The sequence below is a fragment of the Borostomias antarcticus genome (assembly GCF_949987555.1).
Source record: "Borostomias antarcticus genome assembly, chromosome: 5".
Taxonomy (NCBI): domain Eukaryota; kingdom Metazoa; phylum Chordata; class Actinopteri; order Stomiiformes; family Stomiidae; genus Borostomias; species Borostomias antarcticus.
In genome coordinates this window covers 24921713-24935938 of record NC_140238.1, presented here as the reverse complement: position 1 = coordinate 24935938, position 14226 = coordinate 24921713, and the positions used below count along the sequence as shown (strand labels likewise).

At 43.2% G+C, this 14226-nt stretch overlaps 1 protein-coding gene across 1 annotated transcript in view; it reads left to right on the top strand.

Moving 5' to 3' along the window:
• Window positions 1-9188: 9188 nt before the first annotated feature.
• The window catches only part of LOC311309519 (cytochrome P450 2K1-like), a gene marked incomplete at both ends in the record, with an annotated part of 7573 nt that continues 2535 nt past the window's right edge, over window positions 9189-14226 (top strand). Inside the window, 5 exons of the mRNA XM_084438843.1 lie at window positions 9189-9380; window positions 11898-12060; window positions 12166-12315; window positions 13747-13907; window positions 14020-14199. Coding sequence (XP_084294969.1) covers window positions 9189-9380; window positions 11898-12060; window positions 12166-12315; window positions 13747-13907; window positions 14020-14199 — 846 coding nt within the window. The remainder of the gene's footprint in view (window positions 9381-11897; window positions 12061-12165; window positions 12316-13746; window positions 13908-14019; window positions 14200-14226) is intronic.

The window sequence follows — 14226 nt, the reverse complement described above, 5'->3', positions numbered from 1 at the left end:
AGACCACACAGATATTGAAACAGGCAACCTGGGGCAAGCTCCTGGAGTATATTTGTCTAATGGCTAAGAACATTTAACAATACATTAAATTAAATTTTCAGAGCAAGAAAGGCTAAGAGCATCAGGTCCAGGCCTAAGCCGGATGTGGAATGATGTGTGTCTGTGTGTACGTGTGTGTGTGTGTGTGTGTGTGTACTAAATACTACGATATCCACAGCTCCGCAGCTGACACTGGACCTGGTTAGAGGATAGGAGGGAGAGAGAGAGGCACTAGGGGAGGCAGAAAACGGTTAGTAGCACACTGAGTCATTGAAGCAACACAGCAGTCAGAACAGAACAAGCCTGTTTCAGGGTAACCAGCTTCTGTACACTACTTGATATACATATATTGCATAGCAGGATAAATACCAATGTATACAGAGGATTCACATATACACTAGATAGTCTGACACACTAGATATAGTGGCACTGTATACATTAGTTGAACTCATCCAGGTGCCGGCTGGCTTGTGGGAAGAAGCTCTTCCTGAGTCTGTGTTTGCCATATGTGTGCGGTACCTTTTCCCTGACCAAAGAAGAGAGAACAGTCCATTGCCTGGGTGGCTGGGATCCTTCAGGATTCTGTTGGCCTCGGTCTTGCACCTTCTAGTGTAGATGTCCTCAAGGTGGGGGAGTGGCCCCCTAAGGTACATTGTCGACCACACCACTCTCTGTAGGGCCTTGTGATCCTGTGTGCTGCTGCTCCAGACTGATAAATGTAGACTATATTTTATCATCAGTACATTGATAATGTGGTCTGCCCTACAGTAGGTGCTAAAAGCTACCTAGACAACTACTGTAGGTTATTGCTGGTGGAACATGTCACACAAACTAGTTCAGGAGGGTTAAACTTCCTAGGTCAGACAAATCAGATCTAAAAGACAGATCTAAAATCAGGATTGGCTCTTCCTAATAACAATCCACACAGGTGCATGTATGATTGACCCAAGATATGTAGGAGCATGGAAGGATCATCACCCTACTGGTGCCTATGCTAGTGAGCTCAAGTAGATTAGGTCAAGGTCAAGATGTAGGCTAGGGGTTATTCATGGTGGGTAGGGTCTATCAGAAGGAGCTCACATCATCCTGGGTTCTTGGGGTCTATCTGAAAGAGTAGGGGTCATCCTTGCTTGCAGGGTTTGGTGTTAGGCCTACCCTGCCTGCAGCAGCAGGATCATGAACGCCTCAAACAGGAGAACAGTTAGCTGGAGGAGCCTCTTTGCCCCAAGAAGTAGATCATGTCTGCATCTCGACTGTCCCATATTCAATGCATTCACCAAAGAACCCTGGGTATAAAGGATTCATTTAATAAAGTTGAAATTTAAAAGCAAGGCTTTGGTTTTGTGGTGGCCATGGGCTTGTTTAAAACTCCAAGATTGACTGTTAATGCCCACAAAGATGATTGAATTTGGTCATAACTCTTATTTCACTGAGGGCAAACCTCTCAACTTGCACAAGCTGAGAGTTGTGTTATATCACTCAAAATAACAAAACGGACAGTGATCCCCATTGTGTTTCATGGGGATATTTCTGCTACATATTCAGGATGCTGAGGCACCTATACTCACATAAAAACATCCATACATAAGTACAGCACGCATTGAAGTAAAACTACATATAGTGTCATCGCTATATGTATATATATATATATATATATATATATATATATATATATATATATATATATATATACGCTACTTGTGTGTTAATTAAACCTTGAAAGATGGCCATTCAATGCAATGGACTTTTATTTTGTAATGTTTGAACACGTTTTTTCGCTTCCCGTGATGCTAGACTGGGCCACGTGACCAACAGACCATGTGATTTCATTTATCCATTTCACGGCTCGAAACCAAATAATGAATATACCGCGATAGATAACTGTGGGCACATTCTTCAGTCCCAAAAGGAATAATGATAAAAGGAACGAGCCGAGAACCAAAAAAAGGCCATTTTGGAAGAGGTGTTTCCATTATTGGTTTAGACACAAAAAACAGAATTATGGTCGATTTACCGTTTATTCGTTTTGAAATTATTACGGAATAAGGAATTATACGATGATACCCTGACCTACACGGACCCTCCTCACTGCTTGAATTCATGATCCTGTAACCGTTTTTGTTTTTTTGCAAACATGAAGAGCGATAGCGATGCTTGATTGCCTTTTCCCTTTGGTTATTTTTCGTGTATCCTTTTCTGAAAGGTGCAGCCTATTAGCCTACTGCTTGATTGCTTTTTCTTTCTTTTTATGAAATCAAACACATTGTCAATGGAATCAATCAAGAGCGGGAGGGGGAGAGGGCGAATGGGAAGTGACACTAAACTTCAAATTAAAAGTTTTTGAAATGTTAGCCCTTCTCAGGAACTTTGAAACTTTTGGACGAGAGAGCCCAGCTCGTAATCTCCGTTCTAGTTCATCCCAAAGGTGTTAATGGGGTTCAGTTTAGGGCTCTGTGACTTCAGCTTTTAAACTGGCTTCAAGTCAGGACTCACATGACAAACACATTTGCATACAAGGAATGTTAATTGACACAGATATGGTCACAAAAGATCAACTAGTCTTCTGAATGGTCAAGGTATCAGCTGAGCTCTGCCCCCTGGACCCTAGGAGCTTCCTGTGTCCTCCTAGGATCATGTTATAAGACTGTAGGCTACTCACTCCAGAGGTGACCATTTGCTATAGACAAGAATCATGCTGACTCAGAGGCCATCTGTTGTAACTCACATGTTAAACTCCTTAAATTAATACAGTTTCAACTAATGTGAAGTTTATTCATTATTCTAATAAATGATTACTACATGAGAGTAATACAAATGTGATTGATGTAATACAGTATAAAAATATACTACACTCAGGCCCGGCCGTCCCATAACGCGCATAACGCGCTGCGCGTGGGGCCCTTCCACCGCTAGGGGGCCTCCGAGACCCGCTGCCGCCACCCCCCCGTTGCCGCTTTGGTGTACCTGTTGTCAGAAACGGCCAACATCAGAACAGCAGCAATGTCGTCCAAAAGAACATGGCAATCGGGAGCAGAGAAGCGAGAAAAAAAGGGGTTACATATCAATCAATCAATCAATCAAAGCTTTATTTGTATAGCGCATTTCATACCCAGAGGCAACACAATGCGCTTTACAGAGAACCATGAACATAAATATTATACATTATCGACAATCTGTTTGCTCCCATATTCCCGCTTTAGGTTAGACTATCTTCACAAAGATGGCAAAACGATTCTCTGCGCAGAGGGAGGAGGAGGAGGGGGAAATGTTAGAAGATGGAATTCTGTCCACCCTACAGCAAGGCAGTGTGCGGAAAATCCATAGCCACTGTCATGAATATCTGTGCGAATAAGTGCGTTTGAACGCACGTTCTATTTGCCTGGGTACTAGAAATGCCATAGCCCATAGCCAACGTTAGTAGTAGGCCAATGGCGCCACCCTGTGGAAAAGTCAGATAGGTCACATTCACTCCAAGCCTGAATAGATGAATACATAAAAATACAATAAAAATTATACTCTCTTAAATCTTAAGGCCCCTGAAGCCTTTAGCAAGTGCAAAACCTCTGATTGGTCAAGGTGATTGCATTGCACCAGTTACAGGTTGTGGTATTGGTTTGCATATCTAAAACATATAATGTAAATATGACCCTTAGTCTGTAAAGTAAGCTGTCTATAATGTCTATTTAATATTTATAGAAATTTACTCATTTTACTCTTTGTGTGTGTCATTCCACAGGTGCAATGCTAAAATATATTACCAAAACACCAGGGCCTTCTTCAGCCAGTGAAGATCCAGCCGAAGAGGCTTCAAACCAATTACCCACAGACAGTGAGGAGGGTCCAGGTGAGAGGGTGCCATGCCAAGCATCCTCAGACAGTGAGGAGGATCCAGGTGTGGGGACATCACACAAAACACACTCAGCTAGTGAAGACCCAGATGAGAGGGTGCCATCACACCAGCCACAATCAAGACACAGCCCTATTCTCTCATATGGGAAACCTCTTGATCCTGTTGATTGGCCACCTGTTTTAACAGATTCTATGAGAACAGATTTAGTTTACAGTGGACCATTTCAAAGTTTTCCTTCCCCAAAAATCCAGACGGGAGGGGGTTTCCATGACAGTTTAATGTACAGGAAGCTGGAGAATGGAGAAAACATACGTAGAAGCTGGCTTATGTACTCCATTAAAGGCAATGCAGTGTATTGCTTTTGTTGCAAATTATTTTGTCAGAAGGACTACAGATTGACTAAAGGTGGACATTCTGACTGGTCAAACATAAATGCAGATCTCAGAACACACGATGGTAGTGCAGAGCACAGAAAGTGTATGATCATGTGGAAAGAACTCGAAATGCGCTTGAAACAAGGCAAGACTATTGATCACATTGAGATGTCCATCATGGAGGCTGAGAAAAAGCGTTGGTGGGACATTCTCACACGACTGATAGCCATCATTCAGTCTCTTGCTGAACGCAACCTCGGTCTCAGGGGCTCAACCGACACCATATACAAACCAGACAACGGCAACTTTTTGAAAGAAGTTGAGCTTCTTGTCAAATTCGACCCAGTAATGGAGAACCATTTAGCCCAGATTAAAGATGGCAAGACTCATGCTCACTATCTGGGTAAAAATATACAAAATGAGCTGATCAAACTGACAAGTGACAAATTGCTGCAGACCATTGTATCACATATTAAAGAGGCAAAGTACTATTCAATCATTCTGGATTGCACCCCTGATATCAGCCACCAGGAACAGATGTCCATAATAATCCATATTGTGACATTTGAGCAGAAACCAGAGGTCAAGGAACACTTCCTAGGCTTTGTGGTTGTGGAGGAAACGACAGGGCTCAATTTGTCAAATGTCATTTTGGACAGACTGGAGGGGCTAACCATTCCTTTTGATGACTGTCGAGGGCAGTCATATGACAATGGGGCCAACGTGAAGGGAAAGAATCAAGGTGTGCAGGCAAGACTACTGGAGAAGAACCCCCGTGCTGTGTTTGTCCCGTGTGGAGCACACACTGAACCTAGTCATCGCCGATGCAGCAAAATCCACGGATGCAGTTGGCTATTTTGGACATGTCCAAAAGCTTTTCACTTACTTTTCGTCATCCACTCAACGATGGACAGTTCTCAAAACACACATCAATCTCTCTCTTAAATCATGGAGTGAGACTAGATGGGAAAGCAGACTCCAAAGTGTTATGGCTGTGAGACACCAGGCTGCTGAGATCCGGGAGGCCTTACTGGAAGTGAGGGAAAGCTGCAGGGATCCAGTTGCCAAGGTGTAGGCACAAGCCCTAGCTGAGGAAGTTGGATCCTACCGCTTTATATTCTGCACCGTGGTCTGGTGTGACATTCTCACCAACATTAACCTGATAAACAAGCTCCTGCAGTCCACTTCAATGCAACTGGATATTGCAGTGGACCTCATTTCAAAGGCCAAAACATCTCTTACAGCCTACAGAGATACAGGGTTTGCAGGGGCTTTGAGAACTGCCAAGGAGATGTGTGAGCAGATGAATGTGGAGCCTCTTCTTAAACAGAAAAGGCTCAGAAACACAAAGAGGCATTTTTCTTACGAAGCCCCTAACAAGTCAGTAAGTGATGCACTGAAGAACCTGGAAATCAGCTTCTTTAACATGGTTGTGGACTCTGCCTTAACATCCATTAATGAAAGATTCCAGACACTTGAGCAGGTAAAAGACAAATTCGGGGTGTTGCTGAATTTCAATAGTGGAGTTGGAGCAGGAATGTCCAGGGAGTCTTTGAAAACTGACTGCTTGGCGGTGGAGAAGATACTGAGCCATGATGGTGTATCTGACTTCAACGGGAGAGAACTGGCAGAAGAAATTGAAAACTTGTCATCAGGTCTTCCATCTCAGACAATGACTGCACTTGAATTGCTGACGTACATCCATGACAAGCAGCTGAAAGAAGTGTATCCTAACCTCTGGGTTGCTCTCAGGATTGCAGTCACTCTTCCAGTGACTGTAGCCTCAGCAGAATGGAGTTTTTCAAAGCTAAAGCTAATCAAGACCTACCTGCGGTCAACAATGGCACAGGACCGTTTGAGTGGACTTTCCATCCTGAGCATCAATCGGGAGCTGGGCCAGCATCTCTCCTATGATGACATTATTGATGACTTTGCCGCAAAGAAAAGCAGAAGGCAAAGGTTTTGAAGGCATGTACATAACCTAACATGATCTCTCACAATATTATAGCTCTATAGAAAACGGATTTAAGTAGCCTATTCGATTTTAAATGAATATCTAATAGGTCCTTGGGGCCCCCAACTTTATTCTGTGCTTGGGGCCCCCAAAAAGCTGGAGCCGGCACTGACTACACTACATGTGAACAGGCTCTCCCGTGCCTTGTTCACTAGTCCCGCATTTAGCGTGCGCGCTCGCCATTCAAGGCGGGTTCGGCGCACTGCTTACCAGTAAGAATAGCCGTATAAGGCAGTCTAGCTATCTGCGACTCTATTGAAGGGTATGAAGTCCTGTATGTTACATGAAGCGAATTATTACCGAATTCAAATAGCTGAGTCCGACCTCGGGATGTGGGGCGGGAGTGAATTGTTTGTGGGGAGCGAAGAGTGCCGCGGCGCCTTGCCGGTTCAGGGGCCTCATTTATCATTGAGGTACGCCTTCTTTTACACGGTCTTTTCCGCGATTTCAGGCGTACGCCATTTCCCCCCCCCCACAGCGCGATCTATCAAGCCGAAAGGGCAAAAATTTAGTCGCCTTTCTACGCGCTTTTGTAGGACACCTCTCAAGTAGCCGTACCGATTCACACGGTTTTCTACACCCTTTTTGAACACAGGGGGAACTGGCGACGCAGATGGTGCGTCGGTGAATTACAATGTTTGATGGAGAGAATAAGAGCGACAGTTCATGAACGCACAATCATGTAGGCTAATAGCCCAATTCAGCACCAACATATATCGCAATGCAAGATTAGACGTGTCCTCTAACCGGCTCATTAATGGTCCGATATGGATTTGTTCCCCAAACTGAACCTATGCGCTGTCCCAAACCTTTCCGCGCTATATGTCACACACCTAATGCAGGCACTCCATCAAATGGCAATAATTGACCAATTAGATCGTCATTAATATGTGATCATGTGGACCTGTTTGCTGTTTGGTAAGCATATAAATGACAGTCCTCCTGTGCGTAATGCGAGCCTAAATGAATCCGGCGCTACTCGGCCTACTGGCCGAGATAGAACTCCAAAGATGGCGATGGCGACTGCACCCACATAAGGGCACCATCAGTGAATGAATACGTCTATGTGAATCGCAAAAATGTGCACACTATAAATACCCAAATCATATGTGACGCCGACATGCTCATCACAAGTGTAGTGGCACGGTGGCCTGGCTCCACGCATGACTCATTCACCCTGGCGCACAGCAGGGTAGGGGCTAGACTGGAGGCAGTCCACTATTCTCTCCATCAAACATTGTAATTCACTGACGCACCACCTGCGTCGCCAGTTCCCCCTGTGTTCAAAAAGGGTGTAGAAAACCGTGTAAATCGGTACGGCTACTTGAGAGGTGTCCTACAAAAGCGTGTAGAAAGGCGACTAAATTTTCGCCCTTTCGGCTTGATAGATCGCAATGTGGGGGGGGGGGAATGGCGTACGCCTGAAATCGCGAAAAAGACCGTGTAAAATATGGCGTACCTCAATGATAAATGAGGCCCCAGGCTGGTAAACGGGTGCACGCTTTTGCGCGCCCGTATTTCTTGCGTTACTAAACTAGTTTGGAAATTCCTCCCTCTTCTTCTTTCCTAATGGTTTCTGCCAATCCGGTCCAGTGCGGAGCTGCGGGGATAAATGGCCTCGCCTCAGTCCGGCTCGGGACAGGAGAGTGTGCGCAGCTTGGCTACGGAGCATTCTGCCGCGTTATTTTCTGGTAGCCTATTATAAGTTGAATTTAAGTTGACTTTGCTTTGTGTATCCGGATAAAATTACTTTAGATTTTTCATTATTATTGATTAATTCCTATTTTTGTATTATTCACACTGGTGCAATAAACTCCTCAGCCCTCACTATTTTGGGCACCTACATGGCCTCAGATCTCCATCCTTCTCCACCGACCCAACACCGCACCAGTGTTGGCCGCTCAGACTGTCCATTTTTAGTGGTGGTACAACAACCCCCCAATATAGGCTATAGGTCTAGTGGAATCTCTGCTACTGTGAGTTCAGACTGCAGAAAGATTTTTAATTTTTGTCTGACAACAAACTATGCGGGTTTTCTGAATTAAGATTTAAAACTCATTGGCAACATTAGTGCTCTGTGAATATGTCCCTAGCCTACTGTGTTCATCTCTCTCTCTCTCAAATAGTTATATTTGATTTTAGCTGTTATTTCGACATTCGTATGGCAATTAGCCTACCGTCTACAGGAGAGCAGCCCGGTAGATTACACCACGCCATTCCCGAGTCTGAAATGCAGGTTTATCATTGTTGTTTTTTTAAACGAGGCCCTATGCTTGTAATGCCTGATGCGCGCGCACTCGAAAATCAGCCCTAGGTCTGGGGTGGTGGTATTTGAGAAATTTTAACCTGTAGCCTACGTCTCAGAAACATGCTAGGGGCTCTAGAAATAGGGCTTAAAGTGTTATTCAGTGAACCTATCATTTAAAGCAGCTGATAAGCCTGCTATTGGTGGGTTAGATTCGAGAATGAGCGTGTGAGATTGATACACGGAAGTGATTGGTTCTAGCAAATTAGCTTGTTGTAGAGCCGGCCGATACATTAGTGACAGCTGTGAATAGTGACGGCTGTGCTATAGGCCTATCTATCGTGATTGCAAGGTGATGGTTAATTGTGCGTGAAACGACAAGGGAGATAATTCCTCCAATAGAAAGACGCTTCTTTCAAAGCTCATTTCAGGGGTGTTATTCTTGGCTACTGGAACAATTGTAGAGTGTTTCCATAGCTTTGGAATCATCTGTAGCTGAACAACTAGAAAACAAGAAAAACGTGCCCCTCCTCGCAGGCAGTTTCTCGCTCCACTTCCCCAGAGGCTGGGGAGCTCATTACCTGAGGCTCCATTGAGATCTGTTGTGTGCCAGAGCACAAACGTGTTTTCCACAACACATTGCTGATAGAGCCAGTAGGTAGAGCAATGGAAGGTGTTCTTCTCCAGACTCCCAGCTCGGTGACCCTGCTAGGGGCTGTGGTGTTTCTTCTGCTCCTCTACTTCCTCTCCTTCAGGTCCCAGGAACAGGTGAAGGAGCCTCCAGGACCCAGGCCACTGCCCCTGCTGGGTAACTTACTGCTGCTGGATCTCAAGAGGACCTACCGCACCCTGTGTGAGGTGAGCCAACCAGTGGCCTGTTCGTAGTTAGCTGCTAAACAAATCCAGGCTAAATTGACATTATGCTGGATTGAGTTAAGGGGCTCATAGCCTATCTATTTATACAATGGTTAGTTCTGGTTCTTGATTCTGATTGGCTGGAAGCCGTGTTAAAATACTTTGTAACCAGGGTTGGGAAGGTTACTTTTAAAAAGCAATCCAGTTACAAGTTACTTGTGAAAAATTGTAGTCAGTAACGTAATCCGATAACCACAATTTAAAAGTAAAGTAAGGGATTACTTTCAGTTACTTTTGGATTACTTTAAATAAAATGTACTGTGTATTTAACCAGAAATCCTACATTATTTATTATTTTTCTGTTTTCTAGAGCTGACAGCATAGCTAAACAGCAATTGCCCAGCGCCTGCCCAGTTAGACCAAGTTTTAATACCAAGAGGTTAGGGTGCGTGTCATCTTGCCGTGGCTAGTTAATTGCAGTCTGCAAAACACTACACTCGTTACACGTTAGGTGTAAACGTCGGAGCCAGCTCTAAACTCCAGCTCTAATGCATTTTAAGCAGCTGTGATTGACGCTATTCAGCTATACAGCTTGCCAGTGGACACACAGCCTTATTATGGATAAAGCACCCACTGACCAGTTTTCCCAGGCAGTTAGTTATAGCTCTTGAATAACACCGACAGGCACTATTGAGTGAAAATAATCTGAATGGGCGCTTAGGTCTGGTTTTCTGGTTGAACATTAGCTACCCTAACATTTGACATTAGCTAACGTTAACTTACCGGCAAATGCTTTTTCAGGTTGGACGTTGTTGAGTCCTTGGCCGTCGAGAGGGTTTTGTTGGCTGGGAGGCATAGTTACACTGTGCTGTAATATTGTTGTGGTTCTGTGACGGGTAAATAAATAAAAAAAATGCTGGTATTTCCGGGATTTTAATGCACATTGAGGTTCTGCCATGATGCCCGTGCTGCGTGTCCAACGAGCACATCAGTGGGAATCTTGTTGGCGCGCTGCGCGCAATTGGTATTACTAGCCTACTACTTTTTCTTTCTTTTTTTAAAGATATTTTGTAAAACTTACGAGGAGGCGAGGGGTCATTGTAATCACGCCTGTACTAATCCCCGTTAATAAGCAAATGTAACTGTAATCTAGATTACCTATTTTAAATTGTACTGTAACGGATTAGTTACTGTTTTTTTGTAATCTGATTAGGCTACTTAACGGCGTTACATGTAATCCGTTACTCCCCAACCCTGTTTGTAACACACCTGGGACCGCATATCATTCCATTTTCAGTATTAACGTGCCTCCCATTTGATCCAATGCGTTGTTGTTGTTGCTTGGCAACCCTTTTGTTAGGGGAACTATTTTGCGCGGCGGAATTGAGGGAATGATGCTTCGTTTTGAATAAATGTTAATATTTTACATTGCTGTGTGTTTATTTTACACTAATGGCTGTAGTAACCGTTGTATAAAAGCAATAAACCACGAGAGGCCGCTTCGCGTCGTGCCTAACAACGCCCCCTAGCTGTTATAAAATCACTAGGCATAACACACGGCCTCAAGTGGTTTATTGCTTAAATATAAGATGTCCTTCCAACATATATTTCGGATGTTAGCCAGATGTCACTCATCAAGGATGAGTGCGCATTCCTGTTGGATACAAAAGGATGCTCAGTGGCACACCAAAACTAGGATTTGGTGTATGGCAAAACATCATGCTGCCAGCACAGATGTAAAAACATTATGATGGAACTTGACTTAAAATAAATTCAACACTACAGCTGGGAAAGTAATAGTAAATAGGCTTAGTAAATAAGTTAAATGTGCAAGTAGCCTGGACCTATTTTTTTTTTTAACTGCATCAGTGTCAACACCAGAACGCGTCAATATCATTCATCTCAGCCAGACATACTGTACCAGCCTACAGTAGGCCTGCTGATTCTGGTGTTGGAGCATGCTATATAAATGTAAAGACAGTTGGGCCTGTTTGAATTACACTGTTCCAACACTGCATCTTACGAACTTGCCAGCCAGTGTAGGTTAAGTACAAAAACATCCTTCAAAATGATAAATAGGCTACATAAATAGCTTTAAACTTGATTATATCTAGCTATTCACAGGCTTATTTTTTTTTATCACTTGGTGAAATACATAGCCTATTATCAGAGAGAAAAAGATGTCCAAGGCAACTGTATGGAAATTATTCTGATCAAGAATAAAAGGATTTGCCAAGGTTCGCTCAAAAAGACAGTCTGATTTATTAAGAAAACATAAGAGCGCAAGGACTTAAGGATAACGTACATGAGTGATTCATCCGACAGAAGTGAAAGAAAGGTGTTGTGCGGTCTTATATTCAAGCAATACATGGATATGACGTTTCTAGAGATTTGATTGGCTAACTCATCAACACGTCATCAACAATGGTCGAGAGGTCAGACACATGATATGGGAAAGGGCGATTGATATGTTGAAGATGTGCACCAATGCGGTTTATTTCATACAAATTTCTCTTCTAGCTCTCCAAAGAGTATGGGTCTGTGTTCACAGTCCATCTTGGACCTAAGAAAGTGGTGGTCCTGGCAGGATACAAGACGGTCAAGCAGGCTCTGGTCAATCATGCTGAGGAGTTTGGACACAGATACATTGGCCAGATGACCAGGGATATCAACCCGGGTCATGGTTAGGCCAACTGCATTTTAATTTGACCACTATGTTTATCTGCACAAAACATGTTTTGAAATCATATACTGATTTAGTGAGATGACTCAAACCACCTTTCCACAGGGATCCTGTTTGCCAATGGAGACTCATGGAAAGAAATGAGGCGCTTTGCTCTGAGTAACCTCAGGGACTTTGGGATGGGCAAGAGAGGCGCTGAGGAGAAGATCATAGAGGAGTGTCACTACCTGAATGAAGTGTTTGAAAAATATGAAGGTAAGAGAAGAATATCTCCAAAGAAGTCAACTATTCATTTTTGTATTTTTTTTTCATTTTGGAATAACCAAAGCCACAGGAAACTGTTGACCACTCTGCTGCTCAATTTAGCCCTCTGACACCCCTGTGTTTTGCATCTCATTATCGAATAAGCTGCCAGATAATGTTAGAAACACTCATTTTTTAATGGTTTAATGGTTTTCAAAAAACTATGATATGAAAAAAAAAAAAAAATGCTGGTGATGCTTTGAAATTGCATGTTATTTCCGACGTAGTGGGTTTTTGTTTTTTGTTTGGTTATGGTGTCCGGTGCATTTTCATCGTGGGACAACAACTGGACAACCTAGAGTCTGTGGCAGAGAGGAGGATGAGGGACAAACTGAAGTCTATCCTAGACAACCTCTCCCACCCCCTCTTCCATCTATGGCGAGCTGTGGCAGATGGAGAGCACTTTCAGCCACAGGCTCATCCCACCCAGGTGCAATATGGAGTGGTTCAGACGTTCCTTTGTGCCAGCAGCCATCAGACTATATAACAGTGCCTGAGTGTTCCTTGTGTCACAGAGGTGTGCATATATTTATGTATACATGTGTATTACTAGATATATCTGTGCAACAGTCTTAAAGTTACGCCCAGAAAGTTACGACCGACTTAGCTCCCGACCAGGCCTGTTGGTGCAACTGGCCCCTGGATGTATTATGTATGTATGTATGTATACTCCTAGACTTATTTAGTTATATTTATACTGACGGAATATATGTAGGTACATGATATATCTTGTTCCATTGTATTCTATACTGCAGTTACTGTACATATGGATGTATATAGTCCCTCTTTTATGCTGCTACCCCCTTATCTAGTGTTGTCTTTGCTGCTCTGTATCTAGTGTTTCTTTTATTTCCAACCTTTCTGTACTTTTCAACTGCTGAAATGCCACATTTTCCCCTGGGGGGGATCAATAAAGTAGCTATCTATTTTTAGCTTATGTTTTAAATTAAGTTATGTTAGGTTCTTTTGTTAGTTGTTTTTTTCTTTGTACTTGTACATTGTAAATATGTTAAGTAATATTGCTTTCAGTGTAAGGCTTGTGGGGGTTAGGGTTGGGTTTCTGTTTGATGTCATGTAAGCTAGAATAAAACTTGAGTTATGTATAATTTTTTATGGATATTATTTGTATGGATGATGTTTTTCTTTATGTTGTGGACCCCAAGAAGAGTAGCTGATGCCATGTGCAGCAGCTAATGGGGATCTTAATACAGTAAACAATAAACAATAACAGTTACTAGAGTAACATAATTGAAAGGAAATGTGTCTGCTGACAATGGATGGCGATTTCCCTTTGTTTCTAACCTACCTTGAAGTTGCTAAGTAATTCTGAAATATGGTTTCTCAATTCCTTTAAGGCTTTCTTTTCTATTCTTTTTGTGACAGGTAAAGCATTTGACACAACCCGGCCAGTGAACTGCGCTGCCTCCAATATCATCTCGGCCATCATGTACGGCAACAGGTTTGAATACACTGACCCCCAGTTCACAAGCATGGTGGACAGAGCTAATGAGGTCATACGTATTTCAGGATCTGCATCAATTCAGGTACTTTTCTGCTTACCATACTGTGTTTGTTCCTACATGTATTTCGTGGCCAGGAACCTACAGTATATATGCATTTCTGAGTCTCTGTGCATGTTTGTGTGTGGGGTGACAGGTGTACGACATGTTTCCTTGGCTGGGCCGGTGGATCAGAAGCAGGGCACGTGTGATTACAATCGCTGACCAGAACATTAAGGCTATTACAGACTTGGTCAGAGGCCTGGAGGAGACTCTGAATCCTCAGATGTGCAGAGGCTTTGTGGACTCCTTTCTAACCCAGAAGCAGAAAGTAGAGGTATGGATGGAGTTGAGATCAGTTCAT